Source organism: Chanodichthys erythropterus, chromosome 2, assembly GCF_024489055.1.
Source record: "Chanodichthys erythropterus isolate Z2021 chromosome 2, ASM2448905v1, whole genome shotgun sequence".
NCBI classification, from domain to species: Eukaryota; Metazoa; Chordata; class Actinopteri; order Cypriniformes; family Xenocyprididae; genus Chanodichthys; species Chanodichthys erythropterus.
Window position 1 is genome coordinate 29824248 of NC_090222.1, and position 15977 is coordinate 29840224.

Here is a 15977-nt window from a genome sequence, read left to right on the forward strand (position 1 = left end):
GAAAATTTCATTATAATAATATAGCTTAGGTATAAAAACCATTACGCCTATGTAAAGTCCTCATGATAACATAAAAAAAAAAAAAAAAACATGTTAAACTGATTTAAGAATGTAGGTGAACTTTTTAAAATAGTTATTTACATTTATGTAAACATTTAATAAAGTGTATGTATTTCATAAAATAGACCTGTATAATACCATACACTATACCAGAGCAATATGGTTATTGTTAAAACTATGTTGAAGTTTCAAGTCACTGTAAAGCCTGATTTTAGTACCTCTCTCCAGAGGTTTCAGCTTGATTGAATCAAGTATTTGTCTGGGCATGCACGTGCATATGTGCAGGGTGGATTGGGAGCCTGCCACTTGGGATTTCAACCAAGGGGGCCTGTTAAAACATTTTTGCCTTTGAGCCCAGGGTTGACTTGCTACACCACTGGTAGTACTCTTGTGTATGTTGAGTGCTTACGTGGTCCAGACAATAATCATTGTCATCTCAAAACGGTTTTATTAACAATACACACACTTTAAATTAAAGTGTTAACTTATTAAAAAAAATTTTTTTTTTGGTATAATTTTATTTTGATCCTAAAGGTTTAACAATAGTGAAAAAAACATGACAAAAAAATCATTACAATTTTCAGAAAGGTATGGCACTGCATGCCAATTACTTGAGAGATTTTAAATGTTGTTCAAAATGCCTATAATTTCATACATTTACTTGATATTAACATGTTCACTAACTTTTAAAATCAGCTTATAACTCCTTATTAATCTAAAAACATTTGTACACCATCATGTTGACCATAAGATCACTTCTGTAAAATTTCAGCAATTTAACGTAAAAAAGTTACATGAACACTGCGGTTCTTTGAAAAAACATTTGAACAATGTTCATTTGGTTTGTGTGGTTTATTGCATGAGGGTAACAAAGCACACGAAACTAGTATAAGTTCAGCTGGAAAATTTAATAACTGAATAAAAACATTAATACATTTTAAATCTTCATGACACACTCCAGCAGCTTAACAGCAATGTACAATAAAACAGCAAAGAGACAGTCTAAACTGAGCTATTGTTGTTTTGTATGTATATCATTTCTAAAAATCAAACTCAGACATCTCGCTGTGCATGTTGCATATAATGCATCTGTAATTCTAGTTCTCCAGGCAAAGAACAACCACATATCATGCACTGGAACAGGTGATCCGGGGCAAAAGGCATTTTATTCCCCATTTTGTGTGGATCAGTTTGTTGGGCATACTGAGGTAAGTTTGTTACTTGTGGCATTAATGGCATCTCATTTATGTTGCCCTGTGAGGTGAAGAAGATGCCTTGTGGTAACGGACCTGGAAGTTGCCTTCCAACAGAATGCATTGGATGTGGAGGTAAATTCAGAGCTGGTGGAGGTGGAGGAAAAGGGGGTGAGATAAAAGAGGGAGGCTTATTTAGAGGAATCCGCTGGCCAGAAATGAGAGCTACATGCTGTTGGATGTGGCCTTGTTGAACTGGTCCATTTACGAGGGCTTGGGAAACAACTGGAGCAGCCTGAAACCCCCACATCGGAGGTCTGTCCCCAAGAGAAAAATGAGCTGGTGCATACGGCATGTTCACTGGTCCCATCTGGTTTGGGGGAGCTGCACTAACCCAAGTAGGAGGTATTTGAGGCTGTTCCTGGAGTTGTGGCTGATGAAGCTGTTGTTGAAGAAGCTGCTGTTGTAGCTGCATTTGTTGTGGCAAATGTTGGATTAGTCTGTTTTGCTGCTTCTCTAATGCATCCCCAGGTATGTCTTGTAAGCTCACAGTTGTAGACATTTCTAAAGATGTTTTCATTCCCCATGGATTAGTATTTGGTAGACTGGAAGCACCAGCGGAGAGCAATATACCACCAGCCTGACCCATTTCTGTTTTAGCCAGACCAGAGGAATTTGGCATTTGCAAATCGTGAGTGAGTTTATCAGATTTGTTGTTGGTTGGCGCTTCCAAGTCACCAGTTACTTTACCATCTTCTGACGAATTACTGAACATCTCTGGATTAGATGTTTGCATTGAATCACAGAGTACTGGCCATTGCGACTGCTGCAGGTCTTGAATGGATCTCGGTGACTGGATTTTCACATCTAGAGGCGAAGGCCTGTCCATGTGGTGTTGTGATTCTGAAGACGTCTTCTGCAGAGTGGAATTTGGTGTATTCACCCAGAGAGAAGGATGCTTGCCCTTTTGCTCTGCTTCAGATACATTTATCTCGGAGTAATGATTAGGTTGTGTTGACATGGGTACATTAGCTTGAGATGGTTGCATGAGCTCTGGGAGACCATCACTTTTAGGCAAGATAGTCTTAAGGTGACTTCCTGACCACTGCATCTGCACTGCATTAGTTGGCTGGGCTTCCAAGGAACTCGTGGGCTTCTGAGAGAGCAGCAGCTCTTCTGAAGGCGCCATTTGTAGCTGCCATTCTTGCTGCATTGGAACCTGCTGGGAATGATTTCTCGTCTGCAAGTGCTGCGATCTCAGCTGCATGTGTTCAGGTCTATTTGCATCGAAGCTACTGGATTGTTGGGGAACCACATTTGGCAACAGTGTTTCTTGTATGAGTCTACCAGGTAAAGGTGCCGTCCTTCCAACGTCTCGATCTAACCTCGGCCTACCTCTCCTGCCGGTACTTACTCTACCTCTTTGAGAATGTATGGACAGTGGATAACCGTGACTCTGACCTTGCCGTTTACGCACATGAATCTTTTGATGCACAAGAAGGCTGCTAAGCCAAGGGAAGGACTTATGGCACTCCTGGCAGCGGTGGGGTCTCTCCCCTGTATGAGTGTTTAGATGGTCTCGGAGCAAGTAGGCCAAAGCAAAGCTCTTGTCACAGAGGTGACACTTGTAAGGTTTCTCACCTGTATGGGAAAGCATGTGCCGCTGGAGCTGACCCTCATCGCTGTAGCCTTTACGGCACTGCGTGCAGCGAAACGGCTTTTGTTGATGCAGCCGCTGGTGTGTTTTCATGTTATGATGAAATGCAAAATCCTTACCACAGTCTGGGCATTTGTATGGCTTCTTGCCGGTGTGGATAATCGAATGCTGCTGCAAATAGCTACTAAATCTAAAGGACTTTTTACACACTTGACACTGGTAACCCTTGTTGTGTATGCGCATGTGGAGCTCTAACACTGAACGGTAACGAAAGCACTTTCCACAGTCTCGACACCTGAACGGTTTCTTCTCCGTCTGGTTCTCCAAACCCCCTACTCCCGACATACTGTCAATATCTGCCTCATCCATACCAATATCCTGCTTTTCAAGTACCGCTTTAACCTGATTTGTGATATGAGTCGTGTTGATACCCAAAATGTTTGTCATATGCGTTTGTGAATGGGACTGCAGGAGAGATTCTGACTGAAATTTGAGAGGACAATACTGGCATGCATAAACCTTATCGAATCGTTTGCCATTACTCATCTTTTCATACTCTGCTTCATGGATTAACATGTGTGCTCTTAATTCAGATGCTTTATAAAAGATTTGAGGGCATAGAGGACAGTTGCGCTGTTGCTCAACGTTTGCATTCTCTTTACCAACTTGCCCCACAAGAGATACATTATGGTTTGTAATACTTGCTGCCTCAGACCTAGCTGAGATCTTTTTGTGTTGTCGAAAATGTGCTCGCATGTTTTGTGCAAAAGCGAACGTTTTTCCACAGTATGAGCAGTGATAAGGCTTTCGGCCGGTGTGGAGATACTGGTGCTGTTGCAAAAGGCTGCTGTATTTGAAGTTCTTCCCACAGATTTTGCACAGGTGTGCTCTTTCTTCCACATGCCTGCGTCGATGGTCCTCCATAACGTAGCGATGCTTAAAGACCATACTACAATCTGGACACTCATACGGCTTCAGTGAAGCGTGGGATCGTTGATGGATATGCAGCGTCGCCAGACTATGAAAGCCTTTGTTGCACTCCAGACATCGATAAGGACTGTCCAATGAGTGACTCTGCATGTGGGCATTGATGGACACCCTATACTGGAACTCTTTGCGGCACAGAGGGCAGCGAAAAGGCTTCTCCACATTCTGTTCACAAGCATGAAGCCTTAATCGCATCATTGTCGAGTAACACATACCGCAATGCTCACACACATATCTCCTCCGTTCCTTGTACATTATCGTAGAGCGTTTTGAATGCGACACACTTGGTTGGGTATTTTCTTTATGAATACTGCGGTGTTTGATGAGGTCACTTCGATGCTGAAAAGTGATGCCACATTCTTTACAAACGAGGGAAGCCTGCTCATCCTGATGCATATGAAAGTGTCGATGCAGGTTGTAGGTTTCTCGGCGAGTGAATTTTTTACCACATTCATTGCATTCCAGGCGGCTTTTCCTTCGTTTTACAACTAATCCTTTCCCGTCACTCTTCGACTCATCTTCTCCTTCCTTCTCTTCTGTGTTGTCCTTAACCTCCTCCATGGTTTTGGGATCTCCTTTGTCCTCCATTTCCACTTCTGTGCTGTGTGTTGCCTCTTCATGAGACTTTGAGTCTTCACTTACATTTGTCAACTCTTCGTCTTGTTTTGCTGAGTGTTCCTCCTCTATAGCAATCTTTGAATCTTTGCTGATATTTTCTATAGTTTTGTCTGCAGTTTCTTCTTTATCGTTTTCTTGCCCTGTGGAGTAAATGCAACGAAAACATTAGAAGTAATTTGCATTGTAAAACCACAACAGGTAGCATTCATTCAGATTTATAATTCTAAAAACCTATTTAGATGACTTCAATCTTTTAAAAAGGAGTGGATTATCTAAGAAGTCTAAAAAGCTAATAAGTACTGGTCAAAGTTACTGCCAAAGAAAAAAAAAGTTAAATTAAGTTAACTAAATGCACTGACCTTGTGTGTCTTTTCAGCTATTTATAAACAGTGCAATGATTATAAAACAAAAACTACTAATTAAACAGCAAAAATGTATAAGTAAACCATTGTTTGACCAACAAATATTGTAATTTATATACTGTATAAATTTATAAAACTGAACTTGCCCTGACTTGACATGCATGGAAAATACACTTGTGCTGGTAACACAATATAACATAACACATCGACCTTTCAGCTAAAATCCACCTACATTATGGCACATGATTGTACATTAATGAGGTTTTCAATCAGTTATAGAGCAGCTATAGATAAACTAAAATTATGCTAGAATTTTACTTTAGAATTTTACTTTAGACAAAATGCAAAAAGTTATTCTAATTTAAGTTTAAAACCTAAATGCTTAACCTACAAAAGCACTGCAAGAGAAAACAATCATTTGTGTAACTGAGCAGTTACTGAGATATAGCCACATGAACAGACTGTGATGATGTGTTTTCACAGTCATTAACATTGTAAATGAACATACATAAATGAATAAGAAAACCAAAACATCAAATGTCATGGACGAATATCTACGGAGTAATTCACTATTTTGTAGAGGGGGGTCAAATTGACAATTTTCTTCTAAGATTTGGAACCAGATTAAACAGGGTGGTAAAAATGACTTTAGAAATATGGCAGAATCATTATTTTATTTTTACACAGAGATTGGTAAGTCTATTAATAAAACCTGTTGACTTTAGCAATCTATGTTACATTATACACCAACGGTTCAAAAATGGGAAATGGCACTTGTGTTTTGTGCCTGACATTTGCATGCCTCTAACTCAAGAAGTATTAAATAGAATATCCTTTCAGATTCTAATTCTTAAACTTTTCTCTTGGGATCTTCATTTTTAAGGCCCAATATGGTTAATTTCCAGAGATATGGGGATCTCAATGTGGCTTCATGAGTAAATTGGTAATTGTACACATTCTCAGTTTCAAAAACCAAATACAGTTGCATACTTTTTTTCTTTTTGAAGAGTAATATCTGAAGAACAAATATGTTGAAACTAGAAATGTATCTTTTCCCCCATCAACACAGTTGCATAGAACATGCATGAGTGCCATAAATATTATATCAAATCACAGTATTAAAGATATCTTAATGTCCTTCTATATTCTTGTTCCTATGAAACTTTTCTTATTCCCACTCTCTGGGACTCTTTATTCCCAGAGATAATGTGATGACAGTACAGCAGCATGTAGTTACAATGCTGTGTATTTGTAGCTGCAGAAACTGTTCAAATTAACAAAATCCCTTCTTCCAAATATCCCCAAAATTGATTTAAATATACATTCTTATAAATACACAGAGCAAATTAATGTGCCACGCTTTAACCATTTTAGTGTTCTTTTAACACTTGGAGAGACATGTTGTAAGCAAATCATAGAGAAAAACAAGACACATTTCTATTTTTAACATTCTTTGTTCTTCATATATTCCTCTTTAAAAGAAAAAAAGTATCAAATGTATGCAGTGACACACATTTGTTTTTTGACCACTGAAAATGTGTACAATTTACCAATTTACTAATGGAGGCACATTGAAATCCCCATATCTTGGGAAATCAACCATATTCTAAAAGGATACTAAAAGATCTTTAATATTTCAGTATGCAGTGCAACCTTCAGGCAAAAAAAAAAAAAAAAAAAAAAAAACCCAAGAAGTGCTTTTTCCCATTTTGAACTGTCACTGTTGAAGTATAATGCAACAAAGATTGTCAACAGATTTTACTGATAGGCCAACTAATCTCTGTGTAAAAATAAAATCATTATGCGGTCATCATTCTAAAACTATTTGTACCCTCTTGCAATTTGTCTCCAAATTACAAGAATTGTAATTTTGAAGCCCCTCTACAAAATAGTGGATTACTGAGTAAATATACAACCATGACATTTAATATTTTGGCTTTCTTCTTCATTTATGTTCGTCTTTCTTCAGAAAAAAAAAAAAAAAAAAAAAAAATAAAAAATAAAAATTTGATCCAGGGAAGTTTCTGAAGTTTACATATAATGACTTCTGATTCTGAGAACCCTGGAAATGTGAAAAAGGTCCATTTCATTCTGTATAAGCTATGTACCAAGCCAGCCAGCTACAAGATGAATCACCACATTACAAACTTTGATTTGAAGCAAAAAAAAGGTATTTAAACATCTGACAAAAATCTGATACCAGGACTGTGTACTCAACAACTTTAATGAGATACTACAATCTCATGAAGCATTGCGAATGACATAAAAAAATAATAATGGAGATTGATTTAAGGTTGTTGATTATAAAGATACAATATATTTTGTTTATTGCAAATTATGCATATTATGCATAATTCTGTGACAGTGGCAGGTATGTAACCAATGTTCTGGATATGCCTATTCAAAATTTCTACTCACAATAGAAATATAGGCCTACTCTTTATGATGTCAGAAAGGCTCTGATGAACATGATTTTGTTTCTTATACCCCCGGTTTCACAGACAAGGTTTAAGCTAGTCCTGGACTAAAATGCATGTTTAAGCTGTTTTAACTGAAAGCAACTTGTACTGACATATTTTAAAATATGTCACTGCCACTGTTTTGTATTAAAATACACACCAGCAATGTAAAAACTACTTAAATATCCTAATTGAACTACGGTCTAATCCTGGTTTAGCCTAAGCCCTGTCTGTGAAACTGGGCCATAGAGTTTTATTTTTGTTCCACAATGACAATTCAACAGTTTTATTAAAACTGATACTCGGAAAATTAATTTAAACAAACTTTTGTGGAGTTGTATGCAATTATATCTGAATTAAACGCTCTAAAACGAATCTTGATCTACAAGCATGAAAGGGTTAAACAATCAGTTTTGTTTCTGATTGGGTTAGAACAAGCCAATTACAGAGTAATTAATTGCTGCCCCCCCAAAAAAAACAAAAAAAAAAAAAAAGAAAAAAAAAACGCTCCACGAGTTTCTGCATGATCCCAAGGGTGAATATAGCCTATGTGTGAAATTGTTCAAGTCGATGCGATATTCAAGAGAGCGCTGCGTGCCATTTACCGTCTGCCCTTGATGCAAAGTTGTACTTACCGATGTTTTCATTGTGCAAACGATCCGATGTCTCCCCGCAATCCGTTCCGGGCTCAGCTGAAGCAAGCTCACCGTTATTATTTTCGAAAAGCACATCCTTTTTTTCCTTGTCCACCGTAGATTTCCAATTAAATGACATTCCCGATTCATCTTTGTTGCGTGGTGAAAGAGCAGCGCCATGTGGAGATGAATTTTCACTTGGTGAAGACGGAACACCAGGCTCTGTCGGTCCCTTTATGTCGCTGCCTTGTGCACAAACCTCCGCGTCACAATCAGCGACTGTAGCAGATGCAGGTTGTAGTTCAGGTTTATTTTCAGCTAGTGTACCGTTAATGAGTTTATTATCTAATGGATGTTCGGATTCAGACTGTACAGTAGCCATTTTCACATATTTCTTTCTCTTTTCTCCACCCCTAAAAACATGGAAGCCAGCGATTGATTGGAAGCGTGTGTTACGTCACATGCGCTCTCTGCGGCTAGATTTAAAGCGACACCTTTCGATTAATGTTGATGGTTCCGAATCGGCGAATTAATAGCATCTTAGAATTACATATAGATGTTTTATTAATTTAGCAGATGTATGGTGACCGTGATCAGCCATGTATGTACTGAATGTATTCACCTCCTTTTAGTGTAGATAATATTTAGTAAGGAATAATGATTTTTTTTTTTACTCTTCAGTAAACTGGTTGTTAATCTACAGAAATAGTACAGAAACATTAATTTGGGGCCCCTTTTAAAATCACAAATATAGTAAAAACAGTAATATTGTTAAATATTATCACAATTTAAAGCATTTTCTTTCCCTCATGACAAAGCTGAATTGTCAGCAGCCATTTCTCCAGACTTTAGTGTCACATGACAAACATTTATGTTGTATCAAAATTTGTGCAGATTAATATATAATTGACTGTGATAATAGGAAAAGGGTGATAAATGTATTGATTGCTTTTATTAAAATTTGTTCATATGCAGACATTTTTTCCAAGTACACATTATTTTTGTTAACATGGTGAAAAGTTAGCAAAAAGGTATATTTGAGCTTAGCTATCTTGCATTGCATGCAGAGTGACTGGGCAATCTTAGATCTCTACGTTAGTCAGTAATTCTGATAACTGCATTTATTTGCATGGAACTGGGGAACTTCTATGCAATACAATGTCCTTTAAAACAGCATTTGGATGTATTTTCTTAAACAGTGATAGTAGCAAAAGTAAAACGTCATTTTGCACTGATCTGCGGTGCCTCAATCAAAGAGTTTATCATAAAAAGTTTATCATGCCACAGCATGAAAACTGAAAAGTTTTAGGCCTGTCTAGAGAATATTTTTCTAAACTTCTTATATATGAACTTGAGCAAGCAGATCCATAAAATGTCAGTAATTTACTATCAGCAACAAGAGTTCGTAAGTCAATTTTGATATAGCTTTGAGCTTTTTGGTGTACATATAATACACTTTATTATATATCAGCGACAGGCATAACATAAAATGTGGCTGCAATGACATGGCACAATCTGCAACTAGTTAACCTTATAAAACATTGCTTTAAATAAATACATTTACTGTAACCGAATACAGTTTCTTTTTCCACATCTCACGGCAACATCAGCGTCTGCGTCTTCGTCTGAGGTCTACTGTTCTGCCACGGCGTGGCCGTTGCGATACTCCGTTTATGTCAGTCGGTGGTTCAGTGTGCCGAGTACCATCTAAAATATCTGGAGGTGGTGGTAGAGGCGGAACAGTTGCTGGGATTTGCTGCTCTAGCTGTGGATGTTCCTGTGGCAATAACAGTTGCTGATAAGGCTGCTGTTGTGGAGGTTCCTGTTGCTGTTCATGCTGTGCAGGTTGCTGTAATTGTTGTTGCTGAAGTTGCTGTTGTGGAATTTGCTGCTGAGGTGGCTGATGCTGCATCTCAAGTAGACCCAACAGACGCTGCAAAAGTACATTATTCTGTTGCAAGCTGCTTGTAAGGGCCTCTTGTGAAGCCACAAGCTTCCGCATATCGCTTCTGAAGCCTTCTCCAAACTCGCGCAGGTTCTGCTCCATGCGATCTCCAAGCTGCATGGCTGCTTCTCCCAGTCCACGAAGTTCATCTTCCAGCCAGGACGTGCGTGGTGGAGGGGGCTCCAGTGGGCCCTGGTGGGTCCCCAAGGATGGTTCTGGGCTTGTATGAGGGGTCCCGTTGAGGAAGGGCGCACTGTAAAGGGGTGAAGGAGGTAGCCAGCGTTCTGATGTCGGAGGTGGTACTATTCCCAGACCCAGGCCCAAGCCCAGTTTATCCTCCATGCTGTTCTCCACACCCTCACAATCATCTCCATCATCACAGTCTTGCTCACCAGCTTCTTCCTCCTTTTCAAAACCATCTCTTTCAGAACCATCTCCAACTGCAACTGAAACAGAGAAAAAATATATATACATTAAATATTGCCATGCTTAACAGACTTTATTACGAAATCAAATTTGTGGGGCCACTCAAAACCTAAAGATGTTACCTGGATCAGTGTCTGACAAGCAACTAAAACTGGCTTTTACTCTAGTGCTCTGCTTTTGACGAGACTGCTGGAGCCTGGGACTGACTTGAGTCTGCCTTCCCATAATCGCGGCCCCTCTGCTGGAAGGCAGGTAGCAGGTGCGGTGCCTCGCGTCAGCCAGTCTACCACCGTTACGTCTTTTCAGGTCATCCCAGCGTTTCTTCACTTCTCTTAGAGTCCGTGGTACTCTAGACACAGCATTGACGCGCTCAAGTATCCCAGCCCAAATTCGCTCTCTTTCTCGGCGCCGGAGCCTCCCTGCTGGACCGAACAGCTCCCCCTCACACCGGGTCACCTCTGATACCAACACCTCCAGCTCTGCCCCGCTAAAGCGGCTCTTCCTTTTTCCTACGCCTCCTGCGGCTAATGCTGAAGACACACCCCTGTCTTTAATTCAAAGGCAAGATGTATTTTAACACATTATTAGGCTTTTGCATTTCTATTTAAAGGTGCACTCAGTAAATTTTGTGCTTGTGTTGCGGTGATCAATATGACAGTATTTGTGGAATTATACTAACACATAGCAACATGAATGTAGCATCACACAAAGGTTTACTGTTACTGATGACACCTTTAAGGGTCAATGGCAGATGAGGATATCTGGGGTTATGAAAAGGTGAAATATTTAAAAATCTAGTTCAAAATGCAAATGCCAGGTTTTCCATATGTTTTTGAAAAAAATTAATGTTCCATATGTTTTTGACAAAATATAATGTTTTTAATTGAAATGTATTCCACTGTCTGTATGAATTGTATTTTGAATGAGTTGATAATCAAAAAAAAAGTGTCACAAAGTGTTATGTTTTTTGTGGTAATCTATGATCTATTTAATCAGAGAGTAGAAATTACATTATCAGAATGATACTATAATAAACTGAGTAGTAATATATTTATAATATTATTAATTCATCATTGTCATTTGGATATATACCAAACATTTTCAAGCTAGCTGTTATTAAAGGGTTAGTTCACCCCAAAATGAAAATTCTGTCATTAATTACTCACCCTCATGTAGTTCCACACCTGTAAGACCTTAATTCATCTTCAGAAGACAGAATGCTGTCAGATTTCCTTCCATTGACTGTCTTTGTAACTACCACTTTGACGCTTCAAAAACTTAAAAAGAGATTGGAAAACTAATCCACATGAATCAAGCGGTTTAGTCAAAATATTCTGAAGAGTATCGATGGCTTGTTATGATGAAAAGATTTAATTTAGGCTTAACTCAAAACCTAGATGTTACCTGGATCACTTTTTGAAACGTCAAAGTGGTAGTTACAAAGACAGTCAATGGAAGGAAATCTGACAGCATTCTGTCATCAAAAATACCTTAATTTATCTTCTGAAGAAGAACAAAAGTCTTACGGGTGTGGAACGAGATGAGGGTGAGTAATTAATGACAGAATTTTAATTTTGGGGTGAATTAACCCTTTAAAACTCAAATTAAAAAAACACAACTTGATTTTAGAGAATTACTTCATTACAGACAGATCTCGAATCTCCCTTTTCTTTCGAAAATAATATAAAAAATAATATGTTCCTGAAAATGGCACCTGCTAAGATTTACAGTCAGGATTTAGACTGTATCATAGTACTGAGACTGCTTCCATTAATGTTAAAAATTATTTGCTCTTATCATCTGTTGGTGGTTGTATCTCTCCATTGTTGTTACTGGACCTTAGTGTTGCATTTGATACTATCGACCACAACATTCTGGTCAAAAATGGAATTGCATTGGCATGGTTTAAATCATACTTATCTGATCGTTATCAATTTGTAGCAGTAAATGAAGAGGTATCATATCAATCACAAGTTCAGTATGGAGTACTGCAAGGCTCAGTACTAGGACCGTTGCTTTTCACTCGGTCATTGCTACCCTTGGGAGATATTGTAAGGAAGCATGGTGTTAGTTTTCATTGTTACGCTGATGATACTCAACTCTATTTTTTCATGGCCTGATGAAATATACCAATTCACAAAACTAACGGAATGCATAGTTGAAATAAAAAAAATATGGATGACTAGAAATTTCCTACTAATTTCCAATTTTAGTTATTGGACCAAAAACCTCCACACGTAATAACCAACATTTGATGGCTGCACATTTCTTTGTTGTCAGTTAGGAACCTGGGTGTTATTTGATGACAATCTTTCAATTGAAAGCCACATTTCTAGTATTTGTAAAACTGCATTTTTCCATCTTAAAAACATCTAAATTACAACATATGCTATCAATGACAAATGTATAAAAGTTAGCTCAAGGCTAAGATTATTGTAATGCTCTACTGAGTGGTTGCCCTGCATGATTAATAAACAATCTCCAGGTAGTACAAAATGAAGCAGCTAGAGTTCTTAATAGAACTAGGAAGTATGAGCATATTAGCCTGATTCTGTCAACACTGCACAGACTCCCTATTAAACACTGCATACAATTTAAAATCTTGCTGATTACTTATAAAGCCCTGAATGGTTGAGCTCCTCAGTACTCTTAACGCATTATAGTCCTTCAAGTCTATTGCGGTCTCAAAATTCTGTCCAGTTGATAATACCTAGAATATCAAAATCGACTGCAGGTGGTAGATCCTTTTCCTATTTAGCACCCAAACTCTGGAACAGTCTTCCTAGCATTGTTCATGAGGCTTTAAATCTAGATTAAAAATGCATCTCTTTGACCTAGAAAACACAAAACACACTATCACATTTCTATAAGTTCGAGTACGTAAAAGGATTCTTAGGCTGCATAAAGTAGGTCAACTGGAACAGGGAACACTTCCAACTACATCCAATGTTCTTCTTACATCGTAAGAAGAATGGCATCTACGCTAACATTAGTCTGTCCGTCTCATCCTCATCCTGAGGTAACCGTAGTCAGATCCAGGCCATGTCCAGACCAGATGGTGGACCAGCACCTAGAAGCGACCACAACACAGCCATGAATGTCAGCAGATACCATGTCAACTAGACAATCCCCTGTGAAGACCTCATCGACACATGGCCATCGGCACAGGTCCTCAGCAAAGACCACGAGAACCAGACAAGTCCTCTGCACAGACCCCAATGGCCAGCTTCATCTCCATACCAGCGTGATGAATCTGATCTTCAAGCAGAAGGAACTGGATGAAATATTTTGAACAATACCAATCCACAATCTGTTTTCTGACTTGTGATGCAGCCTGGAATTAAACTACACCATGACTGTTTGGACATCTGGCCTCCCGACTAAGCCTGGTTTCTCCCATGTTTTTTTTCTCCATTCTGTCATCTTAAGAAGTTTGGGTTCAACTATTGCCTCTGACTTGCTTAGCTAGGTACAGTTAATATTCAACAATATTATTGAACAATATTGACTAAACTGACACTATCGGATGAGAAATTAACTGAGCTGGATGATGATGTCACGGTTTTCTGCAGAGCTGCTTTATAGCCAAATTGATGATATTTATGACGGAACTGAATCAACACTGAAATGACTTCAGTGACACTTTTATCTTTTTAAAGCTGCATTACAGCTTAACTGAACTCCGTTTGCATAACTGAATCATTATTTTCCTGTTCATCTCTGTAATGCTTCTATGATACAATCTGCATTGTATAAACCGCTATATAAATAAAGATGACTTGAATTGAGTAGCGTGATCTCAACATGTTGACCCGCTCCATGTAAATTAAAACCACTTTTATTAGACTACTAACATGACTTGAGTCCTCATCTTATGTGAGTTTCTGTATTTGCAAAACTTTAAAAATGAGCGGGGAAATCACAGAGTGCACCTTTAAACATTAATGTTATTAGTAATATTTCAGTAAAGTAAAATCACATATTATTAAACACTTCCTACCATCTAAGACTTACTTTGTTCGATTGGGATGAGTTCATCTGAAGACATTCCAGGTGCCACTATGTTGGGATGCACAACCACAACGTTAAAGGGCAGGCTGCTAGGCAACCCACCATTCTGGTGGTCACAACTGGCCTCTGAGTCATCATCTTCCCTGGGGAAACCATCCTCTGAGACCCCGCCTCCGAAGGGACCCTCTGGAGACTCCACTTTGATGTGCATGGGAGGTGAGTGCTCATACAGCAACCCTCCCTCCTCGTAGTATTCAGTCATGGATATGTTGTGGTTTACAGACACACCAATGTGACTGGTGGACAGCGTGCCATTCACAAGGAGGGTAAAAAGCCACCATGCTGTTCCATGGCAAGGCATTCATTGCTTCATTGTAATGTCTAACAAGGACAGCCTTGATAATGGGCTCAGTAATACACAACTACAGAAAATAGATACTAACTACGGAACGGCAATCGGTTAACGTGTCATTTTATAAAGAGTTTATGTGCATTTACACTGATTTTGCGCAATTATTGCGATATTTTGTTGTCTGTATCTAGTATCTCTAAAACAAAAACCTGTGGCTTTCGTCCAAAAGCGAAACCCGGAGATGTTCTTCTGATATTCTGTTATGTTTGACATTATGTATTTGAACAATTAATTACATGCAGATATATGAGAGCTCTCCTAATTGACAACAAATCTGGCAATGACGAGGAAAAGTCCGAGGTTACAGAGGAGCGGGCGAGAAATAAAAACAAAGAATGCATGGATAATATAATTGGAATCACATTTAACTAATTGTCTAATTAAGGGAATATCTCAAATGTAAAGGCCAAAATTACCTGTGTCGCAGCAATGCGCATTTATTCTGCACCACATCCGCAATGGATGCGCATTCCGCATAAATTACGTTAGCCGCCACTAGCTCTTCTCAAGCAAATACTGCTGTTCGTAGAAAAGTCATTTATGCGACGTACCCGCATTACGAGACAGATTTAGTTTTGGGGGAAAACATCCGTACTCACACCATCGGAATGTGATAAATGATCAAAGAGTTTAAATACCAAACCGATTTAAGTGAATAGATGCAAAGCTAACCTCTTAGAATCCTAAATGTACACAGACCCCAAAACGTCGCAGGAATATGACATCACACAAAGATATTTACCGTGCGGCTACATCTGAAACTGTGAAACAAATACTGTATACATTAAAACGGAGAAAGTATATTTAAACAAAGTCAGCTATAATTATATATATATTTATAGTTATTAGTGTATAAGTTAGGCTAAATTAAATAATAATAGTGGAAATAAAAGTAGCAGACTTTGTAGTCTAAATGAGAAACATGGGAGAAAAATGTAAGCTGCTCTCGATTTGAGTAATATAGCTAAAAAGGAAAAGGTGCTGAATATTGTTCTCAGTTCTCACATGGTAGAAGAGTAAACATTCAATGGCTTGGATTAGCCTACTTCTATTATCACTTGCTTTCACCGGAGTGCTCCGGTGAACATATCTGAGGATATTTTTGGTTAAAATCAATTTTCATTATATAGCTGACCTATGCAAGTGGACTTTATCTCTTGAGACAATGTCCTGATGCATGTGACAGCTAGCCTGGTTTCCTTAACAAAGTGA

At 38.5% G+C, this 15977-nt stretch overlaps 2 protein-coding genes across 3 annotated transcripts; both read right to left on the reverse strand.

The window, feature by feature from the left end:
* Nucleotides 1–837: 837 nt before the first annotated feature.
* On the reverse strand, nt 838–8397 carry zgc:66448 (uncharacterized protein LOC327401 homolog). The gene is made up of 2 exons (XM_067395450.1): nt 7972–8397; nt 838–4655 (listed from the first exon to the last, which is right to left on the reverse strand). The coding sequence occupies exons 1-2, from the start codon at nt 8351–8353 to the stop codon at nt 1114–1116; spliced, it is 3924 nt and encodes a 1307-aa protein (XP_067251551.1). The 5' UTR covers nt 8354–8397; the 3' UTR covers nt 838–1113.
* A 512-nt stretch (nt 8398–8909) lies between these two features.
* Nucleotides 8910–15466, reverse strand: si:ch211-261d7.3 (myb-related transcription factor, partner of profilin). 2 transcript variants are annotated; one of them, XM_067409099.1, is made up of 3 exons: nt 14357–15466; nt 10465–10872; nt 8910–10362 (listed from the first exon to the last, which is right to left on the reverse strand). In XM_067409099.1, the coding sequence occupies exons 1-3, from the start codon at nt 14712–14714 to the stop codon at nt 9578–9580; spliced, it is 1551 nt and encodes a 516-aa protein (XP_067265200.1). In that variant the 5' UTR covers nt 14715–15466; the 3' UTR covers nt 8910–9577. The 2 variants fall into 2 exon arrangements, with proteins under 2 accessions (XP_067265200.1, XP_067265192.1); XM_067409091.1 differs by having other exon boundaries at nt 10465–10890.
* Nucleotides 15467–15977: the final 511 nt, after the last annotated feature.